This window comes from Rhineura floridana, chromosome 1, assembly GCF_030035675.1.
Source record: "Rhineura floridana isolate rRhiFlo1 chromosome 1, rRhiFlo1.hap2, whole genome shotgun sequence".
In the NCBI taxonomy this organism is placed as follows: Eukaryota; Metazoa; Chordata; class Lepidosauria; order Squamata; family Rhineuridae; genus Rhineura; species Rhineura floridana.
In genome coordinates, this window is record NC_084480.1 from 245,432,794 (window position 1) to 245,460,078 (window position 27,285).

A 27,285-nucleotide genomic window follows, 5' to 3' on the forward strand; every position below is an offset into this window, starting at 1 on the left:
AGAACTGATCTAATATAAGGTCTATGTACATACGTGCAGGTCATCTTAAAATGCTCTGTACTGTGAGATGGTTCGTGTGTAATTGGGTTTGTATATCCATACCACAACAATATTTTATTTTTATACTGTGTTGTGAACTGCTGCACATGTTATTCTCATTGGCCCTGCAGTTCCTTCTCTTTGGACTGTGTGATAATACCCATCATGTGGGGCAATTTAGACTTTCTCTGTATGGCTGTATCATTTAAATTTTGTTGTGATGAGAGTGAAACTGCATTCTCATTTCTTTAAAATTCATGTAACTTGGTTGAGAAGTGGTTAATTTGGGATATGATAAATAGAAATTATGAAGAGGATTGAGATAAAAAATGAAAGAGCCTAAGGGTGAAATAGCTAGTAGTGTAATTGATGTATCAAAACCATAGGTAAAAGTCTCAGAGCTGGAAATAAAGCCACATTTCCAAGTACTGAATTAGAGCTGCATAAGAAAACGTTACTTGAGCATCAGTAAAAACAGCTGATGATATAAGCATCTTACTAGTGTAATTAGTTACACTATCTAACTAGTGTAGTAGTCAAATCTGGTAACCTCCAGATTGGACAGTTGTAATGCTCATGATTGCCTGAACATGATTGAAAAACTTCAGTTGGTCCAAAATACAGCAGCCAGGTTACTGCTGGAATTCCATATAGAGCTCTTACAACCCCTGTTTTAAAACAGTCACACTGGTTGCCAGTTCATTTCCCATGGCCAATTCGAGGTGTTCACATTAGTTTTTAAAGACCTAAATGACATATAGCATTGTACAGCTTTCGCTGTATACTAAAGACATACCTCTTTACCATGGACTTTGATAATTAAGGTATTTTGCTTTGCTGAAGGTATACTGTTCTGTTCCATCTGGAACTGTTTTATCTGTTTCTACAGTTATATTTTCTATGGGATCTATACCTGCACAAATCGGTATTTAGAAGCGTTGCAAAGCCTAATGCCCCTGCCCCTGAGCAGGAAGCCCCATGCCCCTATATGGCTCAGGGCTGGGGACCAAGATGCTTGTCAGGTCCTTTCCAGTCAGGATCCCACCTCAGGCGCCACCTGGTAGGAACCTGCCTGTGGTCACCGCCTTGTCATGGTCCCACCTCAGGGTCCTGGTCTTTAAATGGTTCTCTCACCGGCTCTAGCAAAGATCTCTCAAGATCCCACTGCTAGGCAGCACCACCAGTCACTCCCTGTAATTCAATATTGCCTTGAGACTGTGCCTTAGTCACCTCCTGGCCTATTGATACTTTGTGTCTGGGTGCACTTGCAGGGCACAACCCCCCTGTATCTTTGTGCCTATAAAGAATACAGCCCTGGGTTGCTCTGGATACTTGATGATGTTACACTATCTCTTCACCGCTGCCACCATTGATACTGTTTCCCCACCTAGGTATATGCCCTGCCCACCCTTCTGGTCTGTGTAAACCCAGCCAAGGATCAGGCATTAGGTAAACCAAAAAATATTTATTTATATACACAGGAATAACAAGATTACTTAAAGGTATAATTAAGAAGCGTATGGTTTCATCAGATGCGTTTCTCTTCGTTTCTAGCCGTCAATAACCTCCCTCACTACCAGCCTAATCTAATCCAACCCACAACCCACTAATCATCAACCAACCCTCTCAATCAACAGCTGTCCTCTCTCAACAGTCATCCTCTCATTTATACCTTCAGACACTCAAACGCTCAGCCAATCATAATACAGCATTCTCCAGTATTCCAGCCCATGTACTCCCCCCTCTCACTCAGTCTACTTACCATATATACTCTAATAAACCCGCACTTACCATATTTACAGCATTATAAATACAGGGGCATCACAGTGCTCTCCCTCAGTTTCTTTTTGATCACCATGCGTCAACAATAAGGAAATTTTCTATAGAGCTTCAGATTTTTCTCCTCAAATATACTTTGCCTCAGATTTTTATCTGATTTATCCATCAGATTTTTCTTCTGAGAGAGAAAGGTAAAAAAAGGGGTCTGCTGGTGATCTGAATCTGATATTGCTACTCATGAGTATTCCTCACAAGAAATGTTTTCCTTGTGTGTGCTGCTTGCTTCTTTCCCTCTGGTCATTATTTCCACTATCATAAGATTGATCCCTGCCTGAGCTGCTAGCAAATTCTCAGCCAATTATGTTAAGACAGACCTGGGCTAAATGTATCTCTGAGTATGAACATTATTGTCTCTGAGCGTAAGCCTCCACTGAACCAGTGCCTCCATATGCTGAATCTGATTCCAGTGTTGGTGGTACAGCCTTCATGGGTGCCCTATTTCTGACATAGGTGCAAGTATAGCTTGGTTGGTAATGGTTCTGGACCATCAGATGTGTCTTGTGACATCTGACTTGGTTATCGATCTTGACCATAGTTCATTGAGTAGCTCACCCAAAGGACTCGGTCTTGGCTTTAGCTTATAGACCATTCAGCTCTCATGATATAAATATTGGGTTCACAAGTGGATCTATTCCTGAAACACCAACTGAGGCCAGCCCTGTGGGACTTCAGGGGATGAGGTGAATACTGACACTTCATATATCTGGAGCTGCAGGATTTCATTACATATTTGCTGTGGTAGTCTCAGGATGCTCCAGTCTCTTGGTACCTTGAGAACTTCTCAGTACAGACAGTCCTGCTACCAAACTTCAACTTTGTACTTGGGATGCCTCTTGGTACCAAAACCCCACTTATGTATCCAGACATAAGGGTGCTTCTCAGTACAAACAGCCTTGGTGCCAAGCTACAGCATTGGTATCTAGGAAAATTTCTAGTGGAGAGATCTCTAATATCAACTTTCATTTTTGGCATCAAGCTCCAGTGTTGATACATAGAGCAATACAGAGCTGAGAAATTAGGTTAGTATCTCATAGTATTTACCAGTATCCATGCACCAAACCTCTCCTGCAAAAACAGTCTGCAAGCAGTTTCCCGTACAATGACTTGGGTTAGAGAAGGAAAGAAATGAGCATGCTTAACCAACAAGATGTGTTACAGCTCCACCAGCTGTAAGGACAGTAATTCTCACTAAGTACATATTGCTGCTTCTCTATAGGTCCATTTACAGTTAGAGCTGAGCAGTTGCACCTTAAACAGTATGTCAAAACTTCTCAAAAAATACTGGAGAGTTTTGGTACAGTTAGCTTTTGCAAGTACCCAGGCTGGTACAATTTTTCTCAGCACAAAGTCTCTGTACCAAGATTGTACCTTAGCTACTCTCACAGTTTCAGTACCAAGCTCCAGCCTTTGTACCCAGCATGCTCTATAGTTGACAGATTCCATACCTAGGATTGCTTCTTTGCATTGTTAACCGTGGTAACTAGCCTGCACTTTAGTACTTGGTGTTCCATGATGTGGGGGCCTTGGCACTTAGTCCATGCCTCAGTGCCTGGTGCTGTTTTTCCAGCAATCTTGGTTTTCTGCTTAAGTTTCAGCACATAGTTTTTTTGCACAAGGTTTATCCTTTGTACCTGGCATTCTTTTATTTTATGGACTAAGTACCTAACATATATCTTTGGTACTGACAGCATTGACTCGCAGCCTTTCTTTGGTGCCCACTATTTCTTGAGACATTTGAGGCCTAGAGTAAATGTAATTAGCCCAGTCCTTGTTGCATGGTGCGTAGGACTTATATATAGTCTCAAATCACAGTCTTGGAATACAGTTTCAAATCAGATACTTAAGTCTTGGTATGTATTTTTTCTCTGTGTGGCAGGACATCACCAAAACCATGCTGATTCTACCTCAGCAAGGCTTGTTCTTCTATATATGGTATAATTCTAGTTTTAATAATGGTTTCCATCAATTTACCTGGAGCAGATGTTTGGAATCTTTGACCCAGAATTTTCTGGATCCTCCCAGGTCCCTTTAAAATCCTCCTCTAAGAAGGTTGGTTTTAATTAAATATATATATATAAAAATCTCCAACATCACCTTGAGGTCTTTACTCTGATATATGCCATCTTGTTCCTTGGACATTATTCAACATCTTCCCCAGTGAAAGACCATCACAAAGAATTAAATCCGCTTCCGCAAAAACCCAGTTAGAATGGGATGAAGTAATTCCTCCCATATTTCACATTTCTGTTGTGTGTGTGTAGGCTCTCCCATTTTGCAGCTCTTTTTCAAAAGGGTTCTTGCTGCTGCCACATCCTGTGCAGCAGACCAGCTGAAAGGGCAGAAAACCACCCTTCCTTTTCTTCATGAAAACGGGGGATGAAAGGGAGGGGTGGTTTCTCTCCTTTCCTGCAAAAGTCTAGTGCATGGAGAGAACATCTTTCCTTCACCAGGTTTTCTAGGAAAGCAGGGGTGGTTTCTTTTCTGTGAACTTGACTTGTGCACTTAGATGGGGGAGGCTTGCTGATAGAAAGCAGGCAAGTGAATTTTAGGGCAAGGTTCAATAACTGGTTTGTCTCTACATTTTGAAATTTATGTCACAGTTTAGGTTCTAAACTTGAGGTTACTAAAACCCTTGATTTGGTGCATTGTCTGAATTGAGCCATTGGCCACATTTGTAGATTATGCGAAATAGTTCAGTGCTATGTGCATGAGCTAAAACTAGTATGAGCAAAGACTTAAACTTGCATAATCTCCCTTCTTCTCTGGCATGAATGGGGAAAGCACCTTTGCAGCATTTACATTTCACTTTCAGAGAATCCTGATTTAATCTTAAATTTGTGAGTTAAAAGAAATTCTTGTCAATTTCGAAACCAACTTCAAACAGTGGGTTCGGCAGCTGGCTTGTTTAACCAGAATGGAAGAGGGAAATTGGTTTCCAACTTGAATGTCATGGTTTTGTAAGATAGGGTCATATCTGCACCAGACTTGTCTGTGCCACATTACATGATGCTTGGTTGCTTGGCCAGTTGTTACAAACTTCATTTCAAACATCTGGAGCTGCAGAATGATAGCACACCCTGGCTTCTGCCATTGGTTACGGGACCAAGGGCTGCTGGGAGGCTACCTTCTCTGCCTCCCAGGAAGAACATCATTCCAAGGAGGAGACCAACCTGGCTTTATCCATCGACTACAGAAGTGGATTGTAGGGAACTTGCTTCTTCCCTCCCTGCTGGAAAGAAAACTCTGCCCTGACCACTATCAGAGTCAAGGGGAAAGGATACATCCATGAGCCAAAAGAACAAGAGACTCCAACTGCTGTTCATGCAAGAATTTACAACAAAGGAAGATTAGCCTGACTGAAATTGAACATAAATGTGTGCAGCTCACCACTTAGTTCTGGCCTTGATCTGATCTCCCTTCTCTACCTTTTCCCTTTGTTCTTTCCTGTAAGTGTCTTGTCTTTTCTTAGTTGGTAAGCCCAATGGCAGGGCCTGTCTCTTCCCCCTTTTTAATTAATATGAGCTGCCTTGTAAGGACAATTGTCATAAAAGCAGGGTAAAAATATAGTGATTAAATATATAAATAGAAGTTAGATGTGTTGGAGGACAGTGCCTCTTTCTGTCCCACCTACTGGGCATGCCCGTCCTACCTCCAGGTTGTTGGATATCCATATGTGGACCTAGTATTTGCATAGAGCCTAGAGAAACATAAATCACCCAACATAGTAGATATGATCGGGCAGTTGATTTCTGGATTGTAATTGAGATATTGATTGCATGATCAGGTCTGTGTGCATTGGATTTTATGCACGTAGGCTCCATAAAAGTGTTACACTTAACTGTGGACATAATGGGCCCAGAGCTGGGATAGTTGTTTCCAGTGAGCAGGAAGGTAAAATCACAGCTCCTTACTTCCTGTAGCTTCTAGCAGCCATGATATACATTTGAACCAGCTCTTGGTTTTGGTGATATAAAGTGCTAAAATTAGATGTCCAAGCTGGATTTAGAAATGGAAGAGGAACCAGAGATCATATTGCAAAGCAAACTATAAAAGTAGACTGATTATAATACTTTTTCCTATTCTTTCGAATTCATTAACAAATTCATCAATTCTGTCATTGATTCTACTGCTTCAGCCCTGGAATCATTCCATTTGTTACTATCTCCAAACCATGACTTTGTTCCATAATAGTTTATTCACTTTGTAGTAATTTTTTAAAAAATGCCTATATTGGTTTTCTTAGAGGTGTAAAGTTGTTTTCCTCAAGTGGACACTAGGACACCTCCAAATGGTTGTCTTCCTTCAACTGCTCAACGCGCTTCCTAAATGACACAAGGATAGCAAATTTATAGTTGTAGTAGTTATGTTAAGACGCATTTTGAAAGCATAAATTGACATTAACATTTATGTTAAAGACTTGATAGAAAAGGATACTGTTTGATCCCATAAAGCCTTTGTGAAAAACGACTACAATCATGGGTTCATCTCATCTTAAACATTTATTTATTGGCAGTAGATATCTTAGTATTGGACCTTCAGTGATGTCGGGGGGAAAACACTCTAGTTTTGCTTCCTTCTCTAATTTTTGTAGAAGATCATATAAAAGAGGTTTTAGCGAGTAGTTGCTTGTGGCTTTTGTTGTTATGTGCCTTTGAGTTGATTTCAACTTATGGCGACCCTATGAATCAGTGACCTCCAATAGCATCTGTTATAAATCACCCTGTTCAGATCTTCTAAGTTCAGGTCTGTGTCTTCCTTCCCCAGTAGCTTGTGGAGTGCCATCTGACCTGAGGGTCTCATCTTCCAACACTATGAGTACTTGCTGCTTCAATCTTAATTTTGAGTTGTACAAAAAATACTATTAAAATAGAGGAATCGTAGAACTAATATGTTTGAACACTTTTAGAGTTTATTTTATAGGAACTGCCATACAATTTACTCTTCCAAATTAAAAAAAAAACCAAATGACAGAAAACAAATGGACCATTAGTCTCAAGTAAATATTGATGTACAATGAGAGTGTGGGGGTGAGACACAATTTCTAATATTGTAGCTTTTGGTTTGGAAACAAGAGTTCCTACTCTTAATTTGCCTAGAATAGGTGCGGATGGTCAGTTTTGCTTGCATTCATGTACTTGATTATTTTTAAGGAGCCAATTTTTCTTGCATATTTTCATATCCCCATTATTAAAATATCTTGCTGATGAAAGCATTTGTCTGTAGTAATCTGATGAAAAACAGTCTGACTGTAGTGACCAATACGTAGCTACAGCTGGTTGAAGGGGACCAAATCCATTAAACAGGTGATTTGCTTCCATTTTACCAGCTTTAGCAAAGCATTAAAGAGGCATACAACTGTTTTCATGTTGTGTTTAAGAAAAAGTTTTATCTTGTGAATACATCTGTATGAGGTATATGGTTTTTTAATTGAAATTTTCCAGAGTTTCCCTTAATGACTCATCTGTACATTTAAAAAAGTTAGAAAAAGTAAAACTCCAAATATTAAGTCACCAAAAAAAACCACTTTTATGGCATGCAATAATTGGGTTTGTCCTTTATATATTTTTGATCATAACTTGTAATTGTGTTAGTAAATTCAGTTAGTAAGTTCAAGACATAGCCTTAAAATTGAGGCTTCTTCCTTGTGAATGCTGAGCTGCTACAATACTAATAATGTGTTTTTCTTGGCTGTTGGGTAGCATATTTATCCCCCAAAGAGAACATTTCAGTGAAAGAGAATACTATTTTTATACAGGTTTACTACTGCCACTTTTAATTACCGCAGCTGTTGACAGAGAGCTGATTTGGGGAAGCTGAAGAAGCAGTGTATTAGCTTGCTAGTTATACTAGAGAAGTGCTTCTACAGTTGTTCTTTGGTACAATCTTGGTTCATATTTCCTTGTTCTACAAGGCCTTTTCTATAGTAATGTTTCTTTCTGTATCTTTCTGCATCTTCTTCTTCTTCTTCTGAATCTTTCTGCATCTAGTTTTGTGATGTGTGTTCATAAAAACAGTTCTTTTACCTCTCTTTGGTGTTACAATTCTCATTCAGCTATGGGGCGGTATATAAATGTAATAAATAAATAAATAATGTACTACATAACCTTTGAAATTAGAGTTAAAAGCGTAGACACTTTTGATTTTGTAGAAATGGCAGTACATGCAGTAAACATTGAAGGCCTACATACATTGAGCCAAGCTAAAGTAGGGGCAATATTCATCCCATATGTAAATAATGCATACATTAAATATACCCTGCCTGTGTTGTTGCAAAGTGTGCTGGTAGTGATGAGATTTCTGTAAATATGCACTTTTATGCCTTTTTTTTTAATAGAAACACAACATGTGTTTGGCTTGAACCTTGAGTTTTTAAAGCAGTTATAAAACTGGCATCTATTTTTATTAGTTGTACGGAAACTGTTGTACCGGTCCAGCTGCTCAAGTGTTGTTTTGGATGGCAATAGTTTCATGTTCTGGCCATATCAGGTTAAAACGTGGCCATGGAAAGAAGCATGGTAGCATTTGATAATGTCAACATCTGTTAACCTTGTCAGTCAAATGGCTGAGATGTTTGAGTTACAACTGTGTCAGCAGATGTCCAGAGTTCAACTTGTGCTTAGCTAGAATTCAACAGCTGACCTGAGTGATGGAGATGACATTTTAGTGTGACTATGTTCTAAGAGTAATACTAACATGAGCCTTTACAAAGCTCTGGGTGTAAGTTTATCTAAGGTTTGTGTTGCTGCTTGTTTATAATAGTGCTCTAAGCAAAGGTGCAAAGTCTGAGTTGCATCAATGCTCAATTTTAAAAATGTGAGCCTTCAAAAATTAATCTTTAATTTGTTGCTCGGATGCACTATTACTCGGATGCAGTGCTTCATAGAAATATACAAGGTTTGCAAACTTTGTTACTAGTAAATTCTACTCCTTGATATCATAAATCTGTTGACTGTAGAAAAAATTAGTGTTAGTTGCTATACCAGTGTTGCTTTACGAACCATCTTTGAATATTCATTGTTGGCTGAACACAGTGTGAAAGATACAATACAATTTTGTGTCTTATGAGAAATATTCAAGTCTTTAATTTCATGTGAAGCTGAAAATATTTAATGTAGTTCCATTAAATAACAGCCAGTTCTCAGTTCAGAGAATTTGTAATATTTATGAATGGTTGGGTTTGTGAAATATTAATATGAGCTGAAATATGTATTATAAAGGTTTTAGCTCTGTTTTGTCAATTTTCACATGGTTTTTGCAAGCAATAGTTTATGAATATAGCAGACATTTCATTTCTTAACTCTTCATCAAAGCCTATTTAATAAATAACATTTTGTGGTTCAAAAAGGATATTGCCCCTTATCATAAGAATGGTATTTTGGGTGTCTGCCAGGATATTCAGATTTTACCTACCATCATTAAATTTTTCAAGACCTTAATTGACATTCTTCACATTTTAAAAAACAATAGGCTTTCCTCTTTTTAAGACCGTGTGAACTAATGGCATCTGGCTGCTGTCAGAAGAGTGAACTAAATGAGAATGTAAAGGGTGGTTACTTGCAGCATAAGCTCACATATGGTGCCATATGGCCTAGACGCCATTGTGCTATAAAATCTAATCTACTTACCTACCTTAAATTTTTAGTTAGAGACCTCTCATATCCTTACTGACCATACTGGCACCCTTGGTGTGGTTAGCAGCTATTTCATACAGAAAACACCAACTGCTTATTTCATCTTTCAGTGGAGCTGGTTAAATGCTATCTTGGGTCTTCTCCGAGACGAAGCCAGTTAAGTCCTATTGAGACACTTGCCTAACTGGGTAAATTAAAGGCACATTGTGGCTGCAGAATCGTATCCTGCCTGCACTGCTTCAACACACAACACATTTGTTAATTCATGCTGCAAGGACACCCAGTGGCACCCAATGGCATTTAATCCTTATGCTTAAAAATTACTGTAGGTGGGCAGAGGTAAAGACTAGATTGTGTCATCAGTGGGAGCAAGACAGGTGCAGGGCAAGCAAAATTGGAAAAATTGCTAACCACAGGAGGGGTGCAAGTAAGCATATATAAATGCTTGACAGATTTCTAATTGAAAACTCAAGGCAGATAGGGAGAAGGGAAAGGGAAATCCTTTGCTAGCATGTTGAATTTTACCCATTTTGATGAACATGTGACTTGGTCTTGTTAATATCCACTTCAAATAATCTTTTACATACACAATTTTAGCTGCCAAGAAACTCCTTCCTTATTTAGTGGTTGGTGTATATGTATAATTTGTTTTTGTCTTTTTAAATATCCATCTAGAGATTTTTTTAAAAGCTACAGTGAAGAGAGATCTAGCTAGAATATATTTTTTAAAGAAACTTATTGGCAAAGTTTTTATGATCCTGAAATTGTTTGGTAGTAGTCTTCTCATGCCTGCCCACTCATGTGTCAATTTTTTATTGCCTATTCTAGTGTTTTTATTTTCTTAGATTTAGGGTAGAAAATAAAATGTATGCTTCTACAACCAATATTGTACTGTCAGTGAAAACCATGTACTCTCAATGAAAAGCACACTCAACACTTTTCTCACATTCAGTAAATGTTAATGGTTCATAAGTTGTACTATTACTCATCTGATCCTTTTCACATGTTAACGTCACTTAAAGAAGACTAAAGAGAATTCCTTTTTCTTTCATCAGCTTAGTCCAGTTTTCTTTTACTGGTAGTTCATACCTGCCAAAAATACATACTTCTTTACATTCCATAATATTTTATCTTCATATGGGTACATAAAGAAGTATGTGCTCTGGACAGGTTTCAGTAGCTGCTAATTGCTGGATGAAGCTGAAAAGCATTTTTCTCTTTATCCTAAGGTTCAAACTAATTGTTCCCAATTAATTTCAGCAACAGGTTTTTCTTTCTAATCTGGTGTTATTGTGGAAGCTAAAATCCACAGCGTAGTTTTACCTGCACAGCAGTTTAAAGCACATTAAAAGTCATTGTTCTACCATGAAGATTTCAAGTAGTTGTTCAGACTTACATTGCTTCTTACTGTCGATTAAGCTTGCATATGAAGAATAATATGACTTCATCAAAAGTTGGCTGTTCAAAGTATATCCATAAAATGGGAAGTTGTACTCCATTTTGAGCTAGATTTGCTGTTGGTCTTTATATTTCATTCTGTTCATTCTATTGAAGGCACTTACCCATATGAAATTGAAATAATTCTATTTGTAAAAATCCCAGGGCTAGTATTGTGCTGTAATTCCCAGTATTTTTTATCTAGTTATTGAAGATGTTGCCGAGTATAAAAATTCAAAGGGGTGGTGGTAGAAAATCCACTAAATGTGAGGATTTGGTCTTCAGCTGGTTCTTTTTCACACACTGTAAGTTGGTTCTTAATGAACATTTCTGGAATCGTTAAGTTCATGCAGTAGTTCCTAAATTTGCAATACATTTGCAGGCTTGCCCCACTTACTAGTTCAGATATATTGCAATATTTAGTAATCTAATACCATTTTTTTCTGTTGAATCTGTCGTGTGGCATAGAAATTACAAGGTCAGGTTGCAAGAACCAATAAACTTTGAAGTCAGTCTTTTTAAGATTTGAAATATGTAGATCATAGTTTTAAAATGCTTAAGTGCATTTTTGAAGTTGATGTGTGATCTGAACAAAGAAATAGGTTCTCATGGATATTAATTTGGAAAAAAGCTTAAGTGGAACATCCAAATGATACTGAGATGAGAGAAAAACTATTCAGTTTCTGCAGCCCATGACAAAAAGCAAGTGTAGCTGATAGAGCAAATCAGAGCCTACCAGTAGCACAGTGCTACAAGGAGAAATAGCAATGCAGCATAAGAATTACAATTTGCTAATTTTCAGATTTAAATTGGATTGTAATCATGCTCCAGATTAAAATATTTATAATGTTCTCTTGAAGTAAAAGTGCCTTGGAGTTAAACAATGCATTGCCATCCTATTTCCTTGCTATAATGAAATGGTCACAAAATGCTAGGTAGATATAGTTTGAGAGAATGAAGTGGTGCATTTCTCTAAAATTAATACTTTTAGAAATTGTTTAGAAATCAGTGAATGCAACACTTTAAAATACAGCTAGACAAGTAACTGGTTATGGCACTTAGATTAAAGATGATTTTTCCAAATCTGCTCTTTATATTATAAATGCTTGATACTTAAACACCCTGGCAGTGTGTGTTATCTTCAATAGAGATTAATGTAGTAAAAACATATTATTTATTTATTTTGTTGCATTTATATACCGCCCATAGCAAGCAGCTCTCAGGGCGGTAAACATAATAGGATAAAATACATACATCATAATAATAAAATCACAAAACATATAAGACACAATGAAAACAAAATACAATTAAACAAAATATAAGATGATAAAAGGATTAGTATTACAGGATTAAAAATATAAAAAGATTAAAATGATTAAAATGCCTGGGAGCATAAGAAGGTCTTTACCTGGCGCCGGAAAGATAATAATGTAGGCGCCAGGCGTACCTCTATTGAAGGTAACACACACTGCCAGGGTGTTTAAGTATCAAGCATTTATAATATAAAGAGCAGATTTGGAAAAATCATCTTTAATCTAAGTGCCATAACCAGTTACTTGTCTAGCTGTATTTTAAAGTGTTGCATTCACTGATGTCTAAACAATTTCTAAAAGTATTAATTTTAGAGAAATGCACCACTTCATTCTCTCAAACTATATCTACCTAGCATTTTGTGACCATTTCATTATAGCAAGGATATAGGATGGCAATGCATTGTTTAACTCCAAGGCACTTTTACTTCAAGAGAACATTATAAATATTTTAATCTGAAGCATGATTACAATCCAATTTAAATCTGAAAATTAAATTGATACATGCAGACAGGAATCCTTTAAACATGTGGAATAATTTAGGACTTCTAATGCTCTGTTACCTGTAAGCTTATCATGCAGCATTTGCAGTTGGAAGAGAGGTAATGACCTAGAGAGACATGAGCAGAAGCCATCTTATCTCAAGTGTTCACTCTATTCGCTGATTCAGCTCTTCATTATGTGGGAGGGGGGAGTAGTGAGGTGAAAATGAATACATATTTCATTTTCTAAAATAGTTATAACTAAAACGTAAACAAGAATGTTAACAGGTATCTGTTGCTCTTTTCTTAAATCCTAAAGTGTGGGTTGGGTGGGAAAGTTCCTTGTGCCTGCAAGACTGAAAGTAAAATATCCAGGATAAGGCTGCTAGGAAATCCAAAACAGGATAAATGCCTCTTGTTTGTCAGTTTAAAACAACTAAAAGAAAATCTTCACGAGATCTTAAAAATTCAGCATGCACCTTTATCACCACCACCCCTTCCCAAGCAAATATTTCCCCTTTCCTTCACTTTAGGTGTTGTGTTTCGTCTGCCTTCTTTCTTGGGTTTTGGTTTCCAGTCAAATCTGTTGTAGCTATTTTCTGTCTTCAGAGCTCATATGCTGCTGTTAAGGTCAGGGCTCCAACATACATGGCATTTAGGCTGGTTCTATTTGCCACTCAGAGGAAGAGAGCAAAACTCTTTCAGCTTTATAGGCAGCTAAGCATTCAAAACATCCACTCCCAGGCCAACAGGCTGTCTTTGCCTCTCTCTTCCCTGACCATATTTAGTCAACCATTGCAAAAAATAGTATCTTGGCTGTTGGTTGCTGTTCCAGGAACAGAGGGGTGGCTCTATCTTTTCTCCCCCATCTGCCTGTTGATTGTTCATCCTGCAGTCCCAACAGTGCTCAGTCATTTGTACTGATACGTTTTTAGCAATGTCAAATAAAGTGAGTTCTTCTCTTTCTACTTACATTTTTCTAGATTTTTTAAAACTTAGATTCATAAGCCTGGAGCATCTGTCCCTGTGTTTAAAGGCCCTAGAGATCAAAATTAGGGGAAAGATGCTTGGGGGGGGGGAAACTAGGGATAAGTAGCAATTAAAATTACTTTTCTGTAAGGCACCTTAGTTTTAGAAATACTTGTTTTGTGTGAAAATAGTCAAATGAAAATAGAAGGTATTGGGCTTAAATTTATTGAATAAACAGCATGGAAAAACCTATGCTTAGTTTTATTTTAAAATCTTCCATAACTGGAGTGCAGTTGACCTTAGGAAATACTGCAGTGTATCTTATGAATATCATTATGTATGTTAAGGGTATGGTGCGGTGGTTAAGGTGTTGGACTATGACCTGGGAGACCAGAGTTCAAATCCCCACATAGCCATGAAGCTCACTGGGTGACCTTGGGCCAGTCACTGCCTCTCAGCCTCATGAAAACCCTATTCATAGGGACGCCATAAGTCGCAATCGACTTGAAGGCAGAACATTTGCATTTTTAAGGGTAGTATACTTGTTTTTCAAGCAGTGGTTAAAACAATATGTTAAACATGGATAAAATAAACTACATTCCCTATTCGTATCTAGATAAAATGCCTTACTGCAAGCAGTTGGGGTAGACCCCAATCAGATGGACTTAAGTGTGTAATTGGTTTGCTCCTTTCCTGTAATCAGTGCTCTTCCTGTATGGGAGGGCTTCTGATGGGTAGAATGGTGGTTGTTACAGAAAACTCCCACATACAGCATTCATGAAATAGGGTAGAGATGATGTGGTGGGTGATAGGATCTCTTATTCAGTATTTTAAAATATTTGGAAGGAGTATTCTGTTGGAAATATAACTTTAATATAAAATAATCAAATCAGAATTATTTAGCCAAAGCTATATCACACCTTGAGGTTTCTGCACAGGCCCTTCTCTATGTTGCCACCAACAAAGGTTAGATGTATAGTTAACTAGATAGAGAATGGATTTTTTTAGTGGTGGCACCCCATGTTTGGAATGTCCTGCCTAGCTAGGTCCCTCCACTGTTGGAGTTTAAGTGTCAGGTAAAAGTGATTTTTAAGTCCAGCTATTTTAACTCAGTGTATTATTTTATTGGGGGCTATTTTTAGAGATTTTTAGCAGACTGTTTGATTTGTTCCTGAGCTTTTTTGTTTTTATTTGCAGATATATATTTATATTTGTTTTGATTATCTATAAACAACCATAAAGTGTTTTATATGTGTTTAAATATTTTAATTAAATATATTTAATTGTGTAACATACACACATTTCCTTTATGGACTTCCAACTCTAGCAATGCCTTCTGTATTAGGGTCCGTGCAGGTAATAGGGAAATTAGGAAGGGTTGGAGGGCTGCAGAAATTTTCTACTAAAAAAGACAAAGCAGCAGAACAGTGTTGCTGCCATGGAATCCTCTATTTGAATTCCATTCATATACGTTAGAGGAGAAAGATACATAGTGTCTGTCTGGCAGATTGAAACACACCAGGTGGTACATTAGCTGCATGAACATCATTCCTGAACATGAAGTAATTTTATTGGAGAGAAGTTGAGATTGATGGCAGTACTGGAAGTAGAGACTCTAGTTATGTATTTTTATATATTTTATTAACATCTTATATTCTATATGATGCTATGAATGGGATACCTCAAAAATGCACTTTAGAATTTAAGCTTCTTGATGGTTGCTAAAATTGCCATTGCATACCACTGAAGACATATGAAAGAGACATTGCATCAGTGTTCTAATTAACTAACTATATAGGGTTGCATGAAAGAAGATTGATAAACTTTGGAAAACTGGTCATAGTTTACTAACTTTTGGAGTAACTAATGTAATTTTCCATTTACATTGCTCTCATAGTTTGAAAGTTATGATGAAAATTTAGTAAAATTCAAAGCATACCAATTAAAGTGATTTTTAAAAAATCTTAACTAGAAAATAAAAATTTCCATTGAATGAGATCCAACAGATTTTGGAAGTGTGCAGGGACTAGTCCGGGGAGAAGTGAAACCAGGTTTCTCAGTCAGTGAAGGAGTGGAGCATACAAGAACGGGTTAACTCCTCTTTGAGGCAGAGTCAAAACACTTTTGAAAAAAGTTTGTTAGCGGCCAGCAGAAGGGGAGGTGACATACTTTCAGTTTGTGACTCTACTTCCAGTGAATAACATAGCTCATTCCTCCTGTGCTCCTCTAAGGGACACAGGAAAAGCTGGTTCCCTCTTAGACATCTTTTTTCTTATTATGTCTGTACTTCCGTCCATCATTGATTAGGCAAACGGGGGGGAAGGAAGAGGGAGAGTTTTTTTTCTTCTTTGGTGCTGACATGCACGTGGAACACAGAGGTAGCCAGGATCTGTCCCAGACCCTCCTGCAATCTTCTTCTACTGTGTCTTGCTTCCAGATGAGGTCCTGGAGGAATGTGAACCAACAGAAAGGCCTCCAGAGTAGCAGAGATTGGTCCCTTTCTCTCCAGGCCTTGTTCCACCAGCCACCTGTGCTCTGAGCAGCAGCTGCCTTGCTGCACAGATACCAGATTGCTTTGTTTAAAAGGGGGGTGCATACCTAACCTGACCCTCTCACAGTACTGGAGGGACTCTTAATGGCCTGTGAGAGAGGCCCCTCACCCCACTCCTTGGCTGAAGAGAAAAGCAGGTCTCTGAGCAGGGAGGAAGCTACCTCCCAAGCGTTTCTTACTCTGGTGTCCATCTTGGATTTCTTGCCTTAAGTAGTTTCAGTTTCCCACCTCCCCTCCACATAGCCAGTGAGGGAGAAGGCCCACACACCATCAGTGTGGGAAAGTGCATCCAAACCCGCCATTTTGAGAGTCCCTCTTCTGCAGCCATGCTGGCCCAGCTTAATAAAACTATGATGTGTGTTGTGAGGGCTTCCTTAGCCAATTCACACATAAGAAGAATATTTTCAACTCCAGGGCCTGTTTTTCTTGTAATTAGTCCTCCACATCCTCCTCCTCTTCTTCCTCAGACTCCAATCTGGACAGGGGAGAGGGGAAGACCAAATGCAAGGACTGTGCTCCTCAAAAATTAAAGGCCTCACAAGAACAAATGCAAGAGGCATTCCACTAGTTCTAAGGCCCTACCTAGGATTTTTTCCTCAGACCAGTTGGGGAGGTTGCCCCACTATTATCCAGTTCCTCAGGCTTGGTGAGGGAGGAGGGGGAACTCTTGGGGGAGGACTCCCCGTTGCCCCCTCATGCACAAAAGGCTGTATGCTTTGGATTCATACCCTATTTTGGACTCCAAGGCTATAAAGTAAAGGTGTTCCCGCACTTATAGTGTGAGTCGTTTCCGACTCTTAGAGTGATGTCTTGCGACGTTTACTAGGCAGACCGTATATATGGGGTGGGATTGCCAGTTCCTTCCCTGGCCTTTCTTTACCCCCCAGCATAGGCCGGGTACTCATTTTACTGACCACGGATGGATGGAAGGCTGAATGGACCTCAACCCCTTTTACCGGAGATTGGACTTCCTCCTTCCGTTGGAATGAACACAAGCAGAGGGAACTGAGGAAGGGGAGAAAGGATCCTCAGATTTTTTTCCAGATCTGGGGATCAGCACATAGTAATTATGTTCCCTAAATTTTTTAAATATATTGTTGAGGAGTGGGAACAACTAGCCAAGCCAGATCGCTTCACTCACTCTCCAAAAAGCTCTATGCTTTGCCTGCCACAGTGATGCACAGTTTCAAGATCCTAGCCATTGATGAGCCTGTGTCTGCCCTCAGGGCCAAAATGGTCATTCCCAAGGATTGGAGGGCACCCTTTTTTACTAAAGTGACCGATGCAGTAAGGCTGTTTTAAAGCATCCTCATGATGCCTTAGCTCTGGTTATCAGACCCTCCACAGCCGATTCCTTCCTGACACAATCCGCAATCAAATGGGCCAGGGCCCTTATAGCTGAAGCCATAGAATCATAGAATAGTAGAGTTGGAAGGGGCCTACAAGGCCATCAAGTCCAACCCCCTGCTCAATGCAGGAATCCAAATCAAAGCATCCCTGAAAGATGGCTGTCAAGCTGCCTCTTGAATGTCTCCAGTGTCGGAGAGCCCATTACCTCTCTAGGTAATTGGCTTCATTGTCATATGGCTCTAACAGTTAGGAAGTTTTTCCTGACGTACAGTCGAAATCTGGCTTCCTGCAACTTGAACCCATTATTCTGTGTCCTGCACTCTGGGACGATCGAGAAGAGATCCCGGCCCTCCTCTATGTGACAACCTTTCATGTACTTGAAGAGTGCTATCATATCTCCCCTCAGTCTTCTCTTCTCCAGGCTAAACATGCCCAGTTCTTTCAGTCTCTCCTCATAGGGCTTTGTTTCCAGTCCCCTGATCATCTTTGTTGCCCTCCTCTGAACCCGTTCCAGTTTGTCTGCATCCTTGAAGTGCGGACACCAGAACTGGACGCAGTATTCAAGATGAGGCCTAACCAGTGCTGAATAGAGGGGAACGAGTACTTCACACGATTTGGAACCTATACTTCTGTTAATGCAGTCTAATATAGCATTTGCCTTTTTTGCAGCCACATCACACTGTTGGCTCATATTCAGCTTGTGATCAACGACAATTCCAAGATCCTTCTCACATGTCGTACTGCTGAGCCAAGTATCCCCCATCTTATAACTGTGCATTTGGTTTCTTTTTCCTAAGTGTAGAACTTTGCATTTATCCCTGTTGAATTTCATTTGCTTGTTTTCAGCCCAATGCTCCAGCCTATCAAGGTCCCTTTGAGTTTTGTTTCTGTCTTCCATGGTATTAGCTATGCCCCCCAATTTTGTATCATCTGCAAATTTGATAAGCATGCTTTGTACCTCCTCATCGAAGTTGTTAATAAAAATGTTAAAGAGCACTGGGCCCAGGACCGAGCCCTGTGGTACCCTGTGATGCGTCCTTCCCTGGCTCTCCCTGTCAGGTTCCTACCTGCTCGTGGTTACTGCCTGTCTCTAGGCACAGATCTCAACAGATCCCCCTGCTAGGCAACCACCAGTAACGTCCCAATACTAGTATTCCCAGAGACTCTGAATACTGGTATTGTTATTCTCTTCACCGCTGCCACCATTTGTTACAGTTCCCCTTCAGCCTTGGTCATTACCTTACCCTCCCTTCTGGTCTGTGAAACCCCAGCCAAGGATCAGGCCTTTGGTAAACCAAATTAAGTATTTATTACAGATAACAAAGCTAACAAGATTAACAAGATTTCTTCTTAAGGCACATAAGCATATGGTTTTACTCAATACTAATCCGAACTCCACCTCCCTCCTGGCAAACAACTCTCTAAACCCCACCAACCAACCCACTCAGTTCTCTTCTCCCCCTGATTCCACTCTCACTCTTCCTTTTATACATTCAGCCATTTTAAACACTCAGCCAATCATCTCGCATTCTACTGCCCATTCACTCCCCCTCCTCTTTCACTCCACTTACCATGTATCTTCTAAAACAACAACACTTACCATATATACATTAATATAGGAACATCACATACCCCACTCGTTACTTCTGCCCAGTTTGAGAAGGAACCATTGATAAGCACTCCTTGAGTACGATTCTGGAGCTAACTGTGGATCCATCTAATAGTTGTTCCATCAAGCCCACATTTAGCTAGCTTGCTAATTAGAATATCATGTGGCACTTTGTCAAAAGCTTTGCTAAAGTTGAGATATATTATGTCCACAGCATTCCCACAGTCTACAAGTGAGGTTATCCAATCAAAAAATGAGATGAGATTACTTTGGCAGGATTTGTTCTTCATAAATCTATGTTGGCTCCTAGTAATCATTGCATTGCTTTCAAGGTGCTTACAGATTGACTGCTTTATAATCTGCTCCAGAGTTTTTCCAGGGATTGATGTTAGGCTGACTGGTCTGTAGTTCCCGGTTCCTCCTTCTTGCCCTTTTTGAAGATAGGGACAACATTAGCTTTCCTCCAGTCATCCGGCACTTCACCGGTCCTCCATGATTTCGCAAAGATAATAGAGAGCGGTTCTGAGAGTTCTTCAGCCAGTTCCTTCAATACTCTGGGATGCAGTTTATTGGGCCCTGCCGATTTGAACTCATTCAAAGTTATTAGGTATTCCTTGACCATTTGTCTATCAATCTCAAGGTCCAATCCTGCCCCTTCTACTTCATGTTTCCTGGGAGGGTCATAGGCCCTTTTTTGGGAGAAGACTGAGCCAAAGTAGGAATTGAGCACTTCTGCCTTTTCTTTGTCATTTGTTATCAAGTCACCCCTGGCCCATCAGTCAGGGGCTGAACAAACAGCTAAGTTCCTGGCAGACTCATAGAAAAGAGCCTACAATGTTCATCATCCATATTGTGCTACTTGGTTGTAGTCAGGCACAACTTCTGGCTGAAACAATGGGAAGTGGACCATTCCAAGGCCAGCCTTTCAATCCTACCATACATTGGCAGTCAGATTTTCTGCAAGTGTCTAGATTGGCATCTGATGGGAACCAAAGATAAAAAGAAGGCTCTTCCTTCTGCCCCCAAGAAGGATGACATCAAATGTTGCAAGAAGTCTTCTCGCTACCAGAGCATCTGTAGTCCTCTTGGGTTTTCTCCATTTTTGTCATGGTGTCCAAACAGCTCTGCTTTCTGTGCCATCTTGGACCTAAAGTTCCTGAATCAATTCATCCTGACTTAGAAGTTCAAAATCGAAATTCTCAAGTCCATTGCAAAGCCATCCATCCAGATGACTTTCTGGGATCCATAGGAGGCATACTTGCATGTCCCAATACTATCGCAGCACAAGCATTTTCTCCACTTTGGGACAATAAGGAGCAATACCACTACAGTGCCATTCCCTTTGGCCTGTCATCTCTTTCCCCCCCCCCCAGGAGTTCACCAAGCTCATGGTGGTGATAGTAACTCATTTCCACACCCAGGGAGGGTGCATATTTACCCCTACCTGGATAACCTATTGGTACACGCCTCCTCAGCCACGGGACCCTAGTGGAACCTGGAGACCACCATCCATTACCTAGAGCGTCACAGCTTCATCATCAACAGGGCCAAGAGCCAGTTGACCCCCAGTCAATATCTCCCAACACTTGGGATTGATAATGGACATGACCTCTCCTTCCTCTCCTCACAGTGAGTCACCAAACTCCAGTCTTGGCTGCAGGCATGCTTGTCTGTTGCCCAGGTTCCCCTGATGGAGCTGGCTCAACTGCAGGGAGCAATGATAGTGGCCATTGACTTGGTGCCATGGTGCAGTTTCACTCCTGGGTGTTCTATTGGCTCCTGCTCCTGTATTGGTATCAGATTGTGCAGTGCCTGAAGTCACTAATGACCATTCCCAGGAATGTAGCAGAATCTCTAGTGGTAGAGACAGAAGCCTAACCTAGTGAGATGACTTTCCCTCAGAACCCCAGCAGTCATGGTGGTCACCACAGATGCTGGCCTGTTCGGCTGGGGGGCAACCTATCTTACCAACTGCACCCAGTGGAAGTGGGGGGAACAGGAGGGGTGCCAATCCATCAGTTGACTGGAACTCAGAACAATTTGGCTGGCACTCAAAAGAGTTTCTCTCCCTCCTTCCACAGGCAATCTCATGGCCAAAGCCCATAGGAATCACCAGGGGGAATGAAATTGGGGGCCCTGCTCAGGACAAGACCAGCCTACTATTCAAGTGGGCAGAGTAACACCAGGCATCCATCTCAGCTATACATGTGCAGGGAGCCCTGAACACCCAGACGAGCTGGCTAAGCAGATAACAAGTACACCAGGGGGAATGGGCACTAAACTGAAGTGTTCCTCTTGATTTCCTAGAGATAGGGTCCTTGCATGGACCTGTTTGTCTTGTCAGCAAATGCAGAGCTGGATAAGTTAATGTCCCAATGCTGGGACCCCCAAGCTCAGGAGGTAGATGCACTCTCAGCCCCCTGACCACGGGGCCTTCTTTATACCTTTCCTCCCATGCCCCTCCTACCCAGACAGTTTTGCAAGATCCAGGCCCACCAGGCACAGGTGGTGGTGGCCTCTCACTGGTCCCAGCGGCTGTCATTTTCCAACCTGGTGGACCTCAGTTCCGACATTCCATTCCGGATCTCATCTCTCAGGGCCCCATTCTTTGCTCGGATTGGCTCTAACTCAATGCCTGAAGGTTGAGCATCAGTCACTGAGGGAGGAGGGCCTGTCTGAGGAAGTCATCAGCACCATCCTGGCTTTGCACAAGACCTCTATGCAGAGGATCTATGGCCTCGCTTCAAAGGCCTTCAAGAGATGGCGCAGATGCAACTGTTAGATGGGGAGTGTCAAATAAAGCACCATTTTCCTACAGGACTAACTTGACTAGGGCTTAAAACCTAATATGCTCAAGAGGTAAGCGGTGTCCCTGGGTAGTGTGCTCCCACCAGTGGGGGAATGCTCTATAGCAGGACATCCCTGGGTCAAATGTTTCCTCAGGGGGGTGGCCCCTGTCCAGTGCAGCACAGGTTCCCCTCCACTAGAAGAAATCTGCAAGTCTGCCACCTGGGCTCATCCATCTTTATCTGACACTACAAGGTAGATAAGTTTGCTCATGCCACCTTCAGCTGGAAGGTTCTCCAGAGCGTAGTAGCCTAGATGTGCATCCCTCCCAAGGATGTTTAGGGTCACTGCTTCAGTACATCCCATTCCTATATGCTGTATTCCTTCACTGACTGGGAACGGAAAGTTGGCCTTACCATGAAGTGTTCTTCTGGTCAGTGGAAAGAGAAGCATACAGCCCCACCCTGCAAAGGGTCCTAGGCGGGGGCTGGAGGGGGTCCCCTCTCCAGGACTCCTTTGTGGTTCACGTTCATGCAGTAACCTGGAGAGTGTAGAGAGGGCTTCCCATGACAACTTTCTTACCTATCCTCTAATGTTCCATTGGTTTCTTCTATCCAATGTTCAAGTTACGTGTTTAGGTTTAGGGACCGGACACTTGATGCCTCAGCTTTGTCATGAACTGAAAGCAGGGAGAAGGTCACCTCCCCTTCCAGCTGGCTACTAACAAACTTTTTTCAAAAGTGTTTTGACTCTGCCTCCAGGAGGAGTTAACCCATTCCTGTATGCTCCACTTTTCCACTGACCAGAAGGACACTTCATGGTATGGCCAATGTTCTGCTCCATTGCACAAGTGGATTTCCATTCTGCAAGCAGGTGGACATCATTCAGTGTCACCCAGTAGCCACAACTTAGCCATAGAATGTTGAGACTTTGTACTTGGTCAAATGGCTTGGACCATCGCTATAGAATATTAATATGTTATGTTTTATTTCAGTGCAATGAGAGTGTTACTCTCTAAGCTCCCAAGACCATGGATTGTGGATGAGAAAAAAGATGATGGCTATACTGCCTTGCATTTGGCAGCACTTAATAATCATGTGGAAGTGGCAGAACTCTTGGTGCATCAGGTAAACATTCTGTTTTATATTACAGTGAAAAAATATTTAAAGAGATGTCTACATAGGCTGTCAAACACTTTCTGTACTAGTGTGAACATATAAAGCTGCCTTTTGTTGAATCAGATCATTGGTACATCTTTCCTATTATTATCTACTCTGGCAGTGGCTCTTCAGGGTGTCTGAGTTTTCTCGCTGCATACTGTGTTAGCCAACTGTGAAGATGCCACAGGTTGAATCTGGGTCCTTCTGCATGCAAAGCTGTGGCCCCTTCCCCAACCCACATGGCACTGGTTTGCTTGTAAAGGTAGATCAGTGGGAAAAGCACATATTCTGGAGATCTCTCTATTTTGTATAACCACCAATTCTGATATGACGAAAGTTACATTTTGTGTATTGTATTAATGTAATAAACAATGACCCTGATTTTTAGTGATAAACACTTCTATAGATTGTATTGAAGCTGTTTACATTCTAATTTCACTTGAATTAAATACAATTAGGATTGTAAAACAAATAAAGCAGCTTTATGCTGAATGCAAACAAGTTCATGGAATTCCCAGGAGCTTTGGTGATTGGCCTTCTTGTGAATCCCTCTCTTCGATGGCTTTAAAAGACAATTAGCTTTGTCCTCCATCAATTTGTCTATGTACTGCCTCCTAGTATCAAGGGCAGTATGCCTCTGAATACTAGTTGCTGGGAATCGCAAATTGGGAGAGTGGTGGTGTGCTCAGGCCCTGCTTGCGGGCTTCTTATAGGTATCTGGTTGGTCACTGTGAAAACAGGGTGCTGGAGTAGGTCTGATCCAGCCAGGCTTTTCTTTTACAGTAGGGCTCTGCTTTTCAGCGTTTCGCTAATACGGTGGTTTTCAATTAGAGAAAGGCCCTATTCATATGGCGCTTGTTCCGCTTTTACAGTGTTTTTTGGCATGATGTGCTCAGCAGCTGAGCGTTGGGCACTATTTTATTGACGGAGTTCCGCTTTTTGGCAATTTTCACTTTTTGGTGATGGTCCAGAACGTAACTCACCGTATGAGTGGGGCCCTACTGTATTCTTTGCTGTTTCTGGAGAATGGGAAGCCTCAGTAGGTTTGTTGAGTAGAACTGTTAACTATAAAGAGTTTTGTATGAAACTCCTGTGAATAAGGTTAGCTAGTTGGTTAGTCTTGCATACGCTAGTTAACCTTGCAGGGAGAAAGATTTCCCTCTCAATTTTTCCCGGTCTAGTGGTGGTGGTTGTTTATTAACCAGCCAGTCCCATGTAGTTCAAATTGTGCATTTTGGTAAAGTGATCATCCAGAAGCAGTTGTCCTTTCTGTAAATGTGTGGGCAAGTTACTAACTCATTGTCTAATCCAGTAAGTCTTGGGAGCTGGTTCAGCTGGACACGTGACATTTTTAGGCCTGTTGGATACATTCATTCAGTTTGCAAGAATTATTATGCTTCTTTGTATAAATAAAGTTTTTGAAAGAGCTAATGGAAAGATCTAATGCTATTGTCCTGTCAAATGATGTGTATCTAATAAATGCAGTTATAAATAATTTGAAAATTGTTTTAACTTAGCCGCATAAACTAAGATGTAGATGTAAAAGTTTAGCTTTTGAGTACATGGCAAGGTGCCCTCTTCTCTCCACCTCACTACACCACTTTTGCCCATGAGCATCCCAAACTGAGGTCCAGCTCAGGATTATATTGTTTGTTTTATTATGAATAAATAACAATTGAAACATCTCTTTCAGGGCAGTGCTAACCTGGATATCCAGAATGTAAACCAACAAACTGCACTTCACCTTGCTGTAGAACGGCAGCACACCCAAATAGTGCGGGTAAGGTACCTATAATATACCATAAGGCACTGCTTCTCAGACTGTGGGCTGCAAAGTGTTCCTGAATGAGTTGGAAAGTGAGGTGCTTTTTTCTTTTACCAGACCAAGAACACAGCATTCCTGTTGTGCAGACCATTTATGAGATAGGTTCACTGCTTCTCTTTTTCCCTATAGTATATGTCATCCTTAAATTTTGTTCAAATACATACTGTCTATTGCTGTCTTAACTTTAAAAATGAAATATACACTTGCTACTGATATTCTTGCTTATTCTGTTGTAGAGTGGGAAAGTGGGGCTTGAAAAGTGCGGTTGTTTTTGAAACAGGACCCATTTGTAAAATTTTGAGAACCGTCATGAGGGTTAGCTAATTTGCAGTGCATGATACCTTCCATAGCTACCACTTTTGACATTGTCCTTCTCAGCGTTTCCTTTGACATGTGAACTGTTCACTTCATTCCATTTAAAATCTGGCTGCTTCTGCAAAGAGCTTGTTTTCCTTGCCTGATATTATCAACTCTCAAGCCGTCATTGATTCTGACTTATTTTGTATATATTGCATTCTGCATCTGCTTTTTGTTAATTATATTTGCATTGCTGTTTTTCTGATAAATGTGCCCATGCTTGTAGTTTGAAGTTAGCTTTTCTCAAACAAGCCATAGTTAATTTTACGTAATTTGTTGGTCTGGACAACAACACAAGCTGTGGTTAAGCAAAATGGAAGAGAACAGCTTCTTGTTGTAGCTTGTTCCTATCATACTAAGCTATGGTGAAGACCGATATCTGAACTGGGCTTGTGTCTCATGCTTTTTCACTGATGGCAGACTCACCTGTTGCCTTCTTTGCATCCAAGTATCTTTATATTCCTGAATTTGGGTCTTTATAATATTTAAAACATAACTGAATTGATAGACCATTCTTTCAATTGTGTCCAGTGGCTGCACAAATGAAAGACAGTATGTGCAATCTCTTCACCACCTCCTCTATACAGCCCTTGCATTTCCTGAAAAGCCTCTCTAGAGATGTAGGGGGCCTCCTGAACAGTGGGAGTGGGGGATAATCTAAAATCATGTAGAAGAACCTTGTATGGAGCAGAGCAGGGTCCAGTCCTGTACAACACAGCCCACATTGTCCTGAAGGGCCCCAAGCTTCTGGTTAGGCTTTTGTGAGGGGTTTTGGGGCTGCAGAGGAGGATGGGAAAAGATTGGTTATGTGAGCTGCCTTCTACTTGTACAACCATTGGATGCAGCCCATTGTTATCAGCTTGCTACTTTACTCTGATGTATTAAATTGTGTTCAGAGAGCATGCTACTTAAATTTCCTGAGATTAAAATTAGATTTGGTGAAAACAAAGTTTAATTAAAGTATGTAGCTGAAAAGATGCAAATAAGTGTGAGCACAAATATAATCAGGTTATATGGAAAAATTATGTAGTGTTGTGCACTTTAAAGTTTGTAATTGGCCTATGCTTCCTTAAATTCAAATTTCTTTTTTTCATATTTCTCCTCAGCTCCTAGTTCGTGCAGGTGCTAAACTGGATATTCAGGATAAAGATGGGGATACTCCCCTACATGAAGCCCTGAGGCATCATACTTTGTCACAACTTCGCCAGCTCCAAGACATGCAAGATGTGGGCAAGGTAGATACGGCTTGGGAACCATCGAAGAACACAGTAAATAAACTGAATTTATTTCTTACTTCTCTACTATACTTTCTCTTTGCAGAGTGTTGCAAGATCCTGTTTTGTTTTGGTCTGTTTCCTATTTTCTCAAAAGCAATTATTTATATCCATCAAATATAAATGCCCCTTGAAAATTAGATTGACGTATTCCTGTAGACACCTTCATAGAAAAATTATTTTTAAAAAAACCAAAAAATATTTCAATTTAATTGAGCCTATTTTTCTTTTAAAAGTTCATAAAATGTCATTTAACAAGCATTACTACAGAACAAAACTGGGCTAAACATTTCTAATATGCATGGATTCTAGTTTTTCAATTGTACGCTTTGTGCTAAAACTATGGAAACTGATACAGAATGTATACCGTTTTGTTAGTATTTCAGACATATTTGTATGTGTGGTTGTATATATTAGGAATGTGACTATTAGTAGTTTGGTTGAGGCACAAGATGTGGGGAAAATAACTGCAGAGAAATGTATGTGATTTTATTGTAATAGTATTAATAGATGAGGGTTAGATTTGGAATGCCACTAAATTTACAAATACAAACAATGTCAGAATTGTGGTGAGCTGTACATGAAGGATTGGTATGTGTGGTGAAGGTCTTGGGACAAAAGAACTTCCAGCATGATGGGTTGTATCCAACAGTGCTGTTCTGCTG

General features: G+C 40.3%; 1 protein-coding gene and 1 long non-coding RNA gene across 6 annotated transcripts in view; one reads left to right on the plus strand and one right to left on the minus strand.

Annotated features, from left to right (window-relative positions):
• The window catches only part of MIB1 (MIB E3 ubiquitin protein ligase 1), a 91,028-nt gene that overhangs the window by 43,948 nt on the left and 19,795 nt on the right, over positions 1 to 27,285 (plus strand). For 4 of the 5 annotated variants that reach the window (XM_061596779.1, XM_061596798.1, XM_061596808.1 and 1 more), the window contains exons 13-15: positions 22,999 to 23,131; positions 24,858 to 24,944; positions 26,453 to 26,614. In XM_061596779.1, coding sequence (XP_061452763.1) covers positions 22,999 to 23,131; positions 24,858 to 24,944; positions 26,453 to 26,614 — 382 coding nt within the window. The remainder of the gene's footprint in view (positions 1 to 22,998; positions 23,132 to 24,857; positions 24,945 to 26,452; positions 26,615 to 27,285) is intronic. The other variant, XM_061596789.1, reaches the window with a different exon arrangement.
• LOC133370463 (uncharacterized) lies at positions 6,056 to 13,404 on the minus strand. Its single transcript, XR_009759135.1, has 3 exons — positions 13,267 to 13,404; positions 12,820 to 12,866; positions 6,056 to 6,200 (listed from the first exon to the last, which is right to left on the minus strand). It is a non-coding gene; the product is annotated as an uncharacterized LOC133370463 (long non-coding RNA).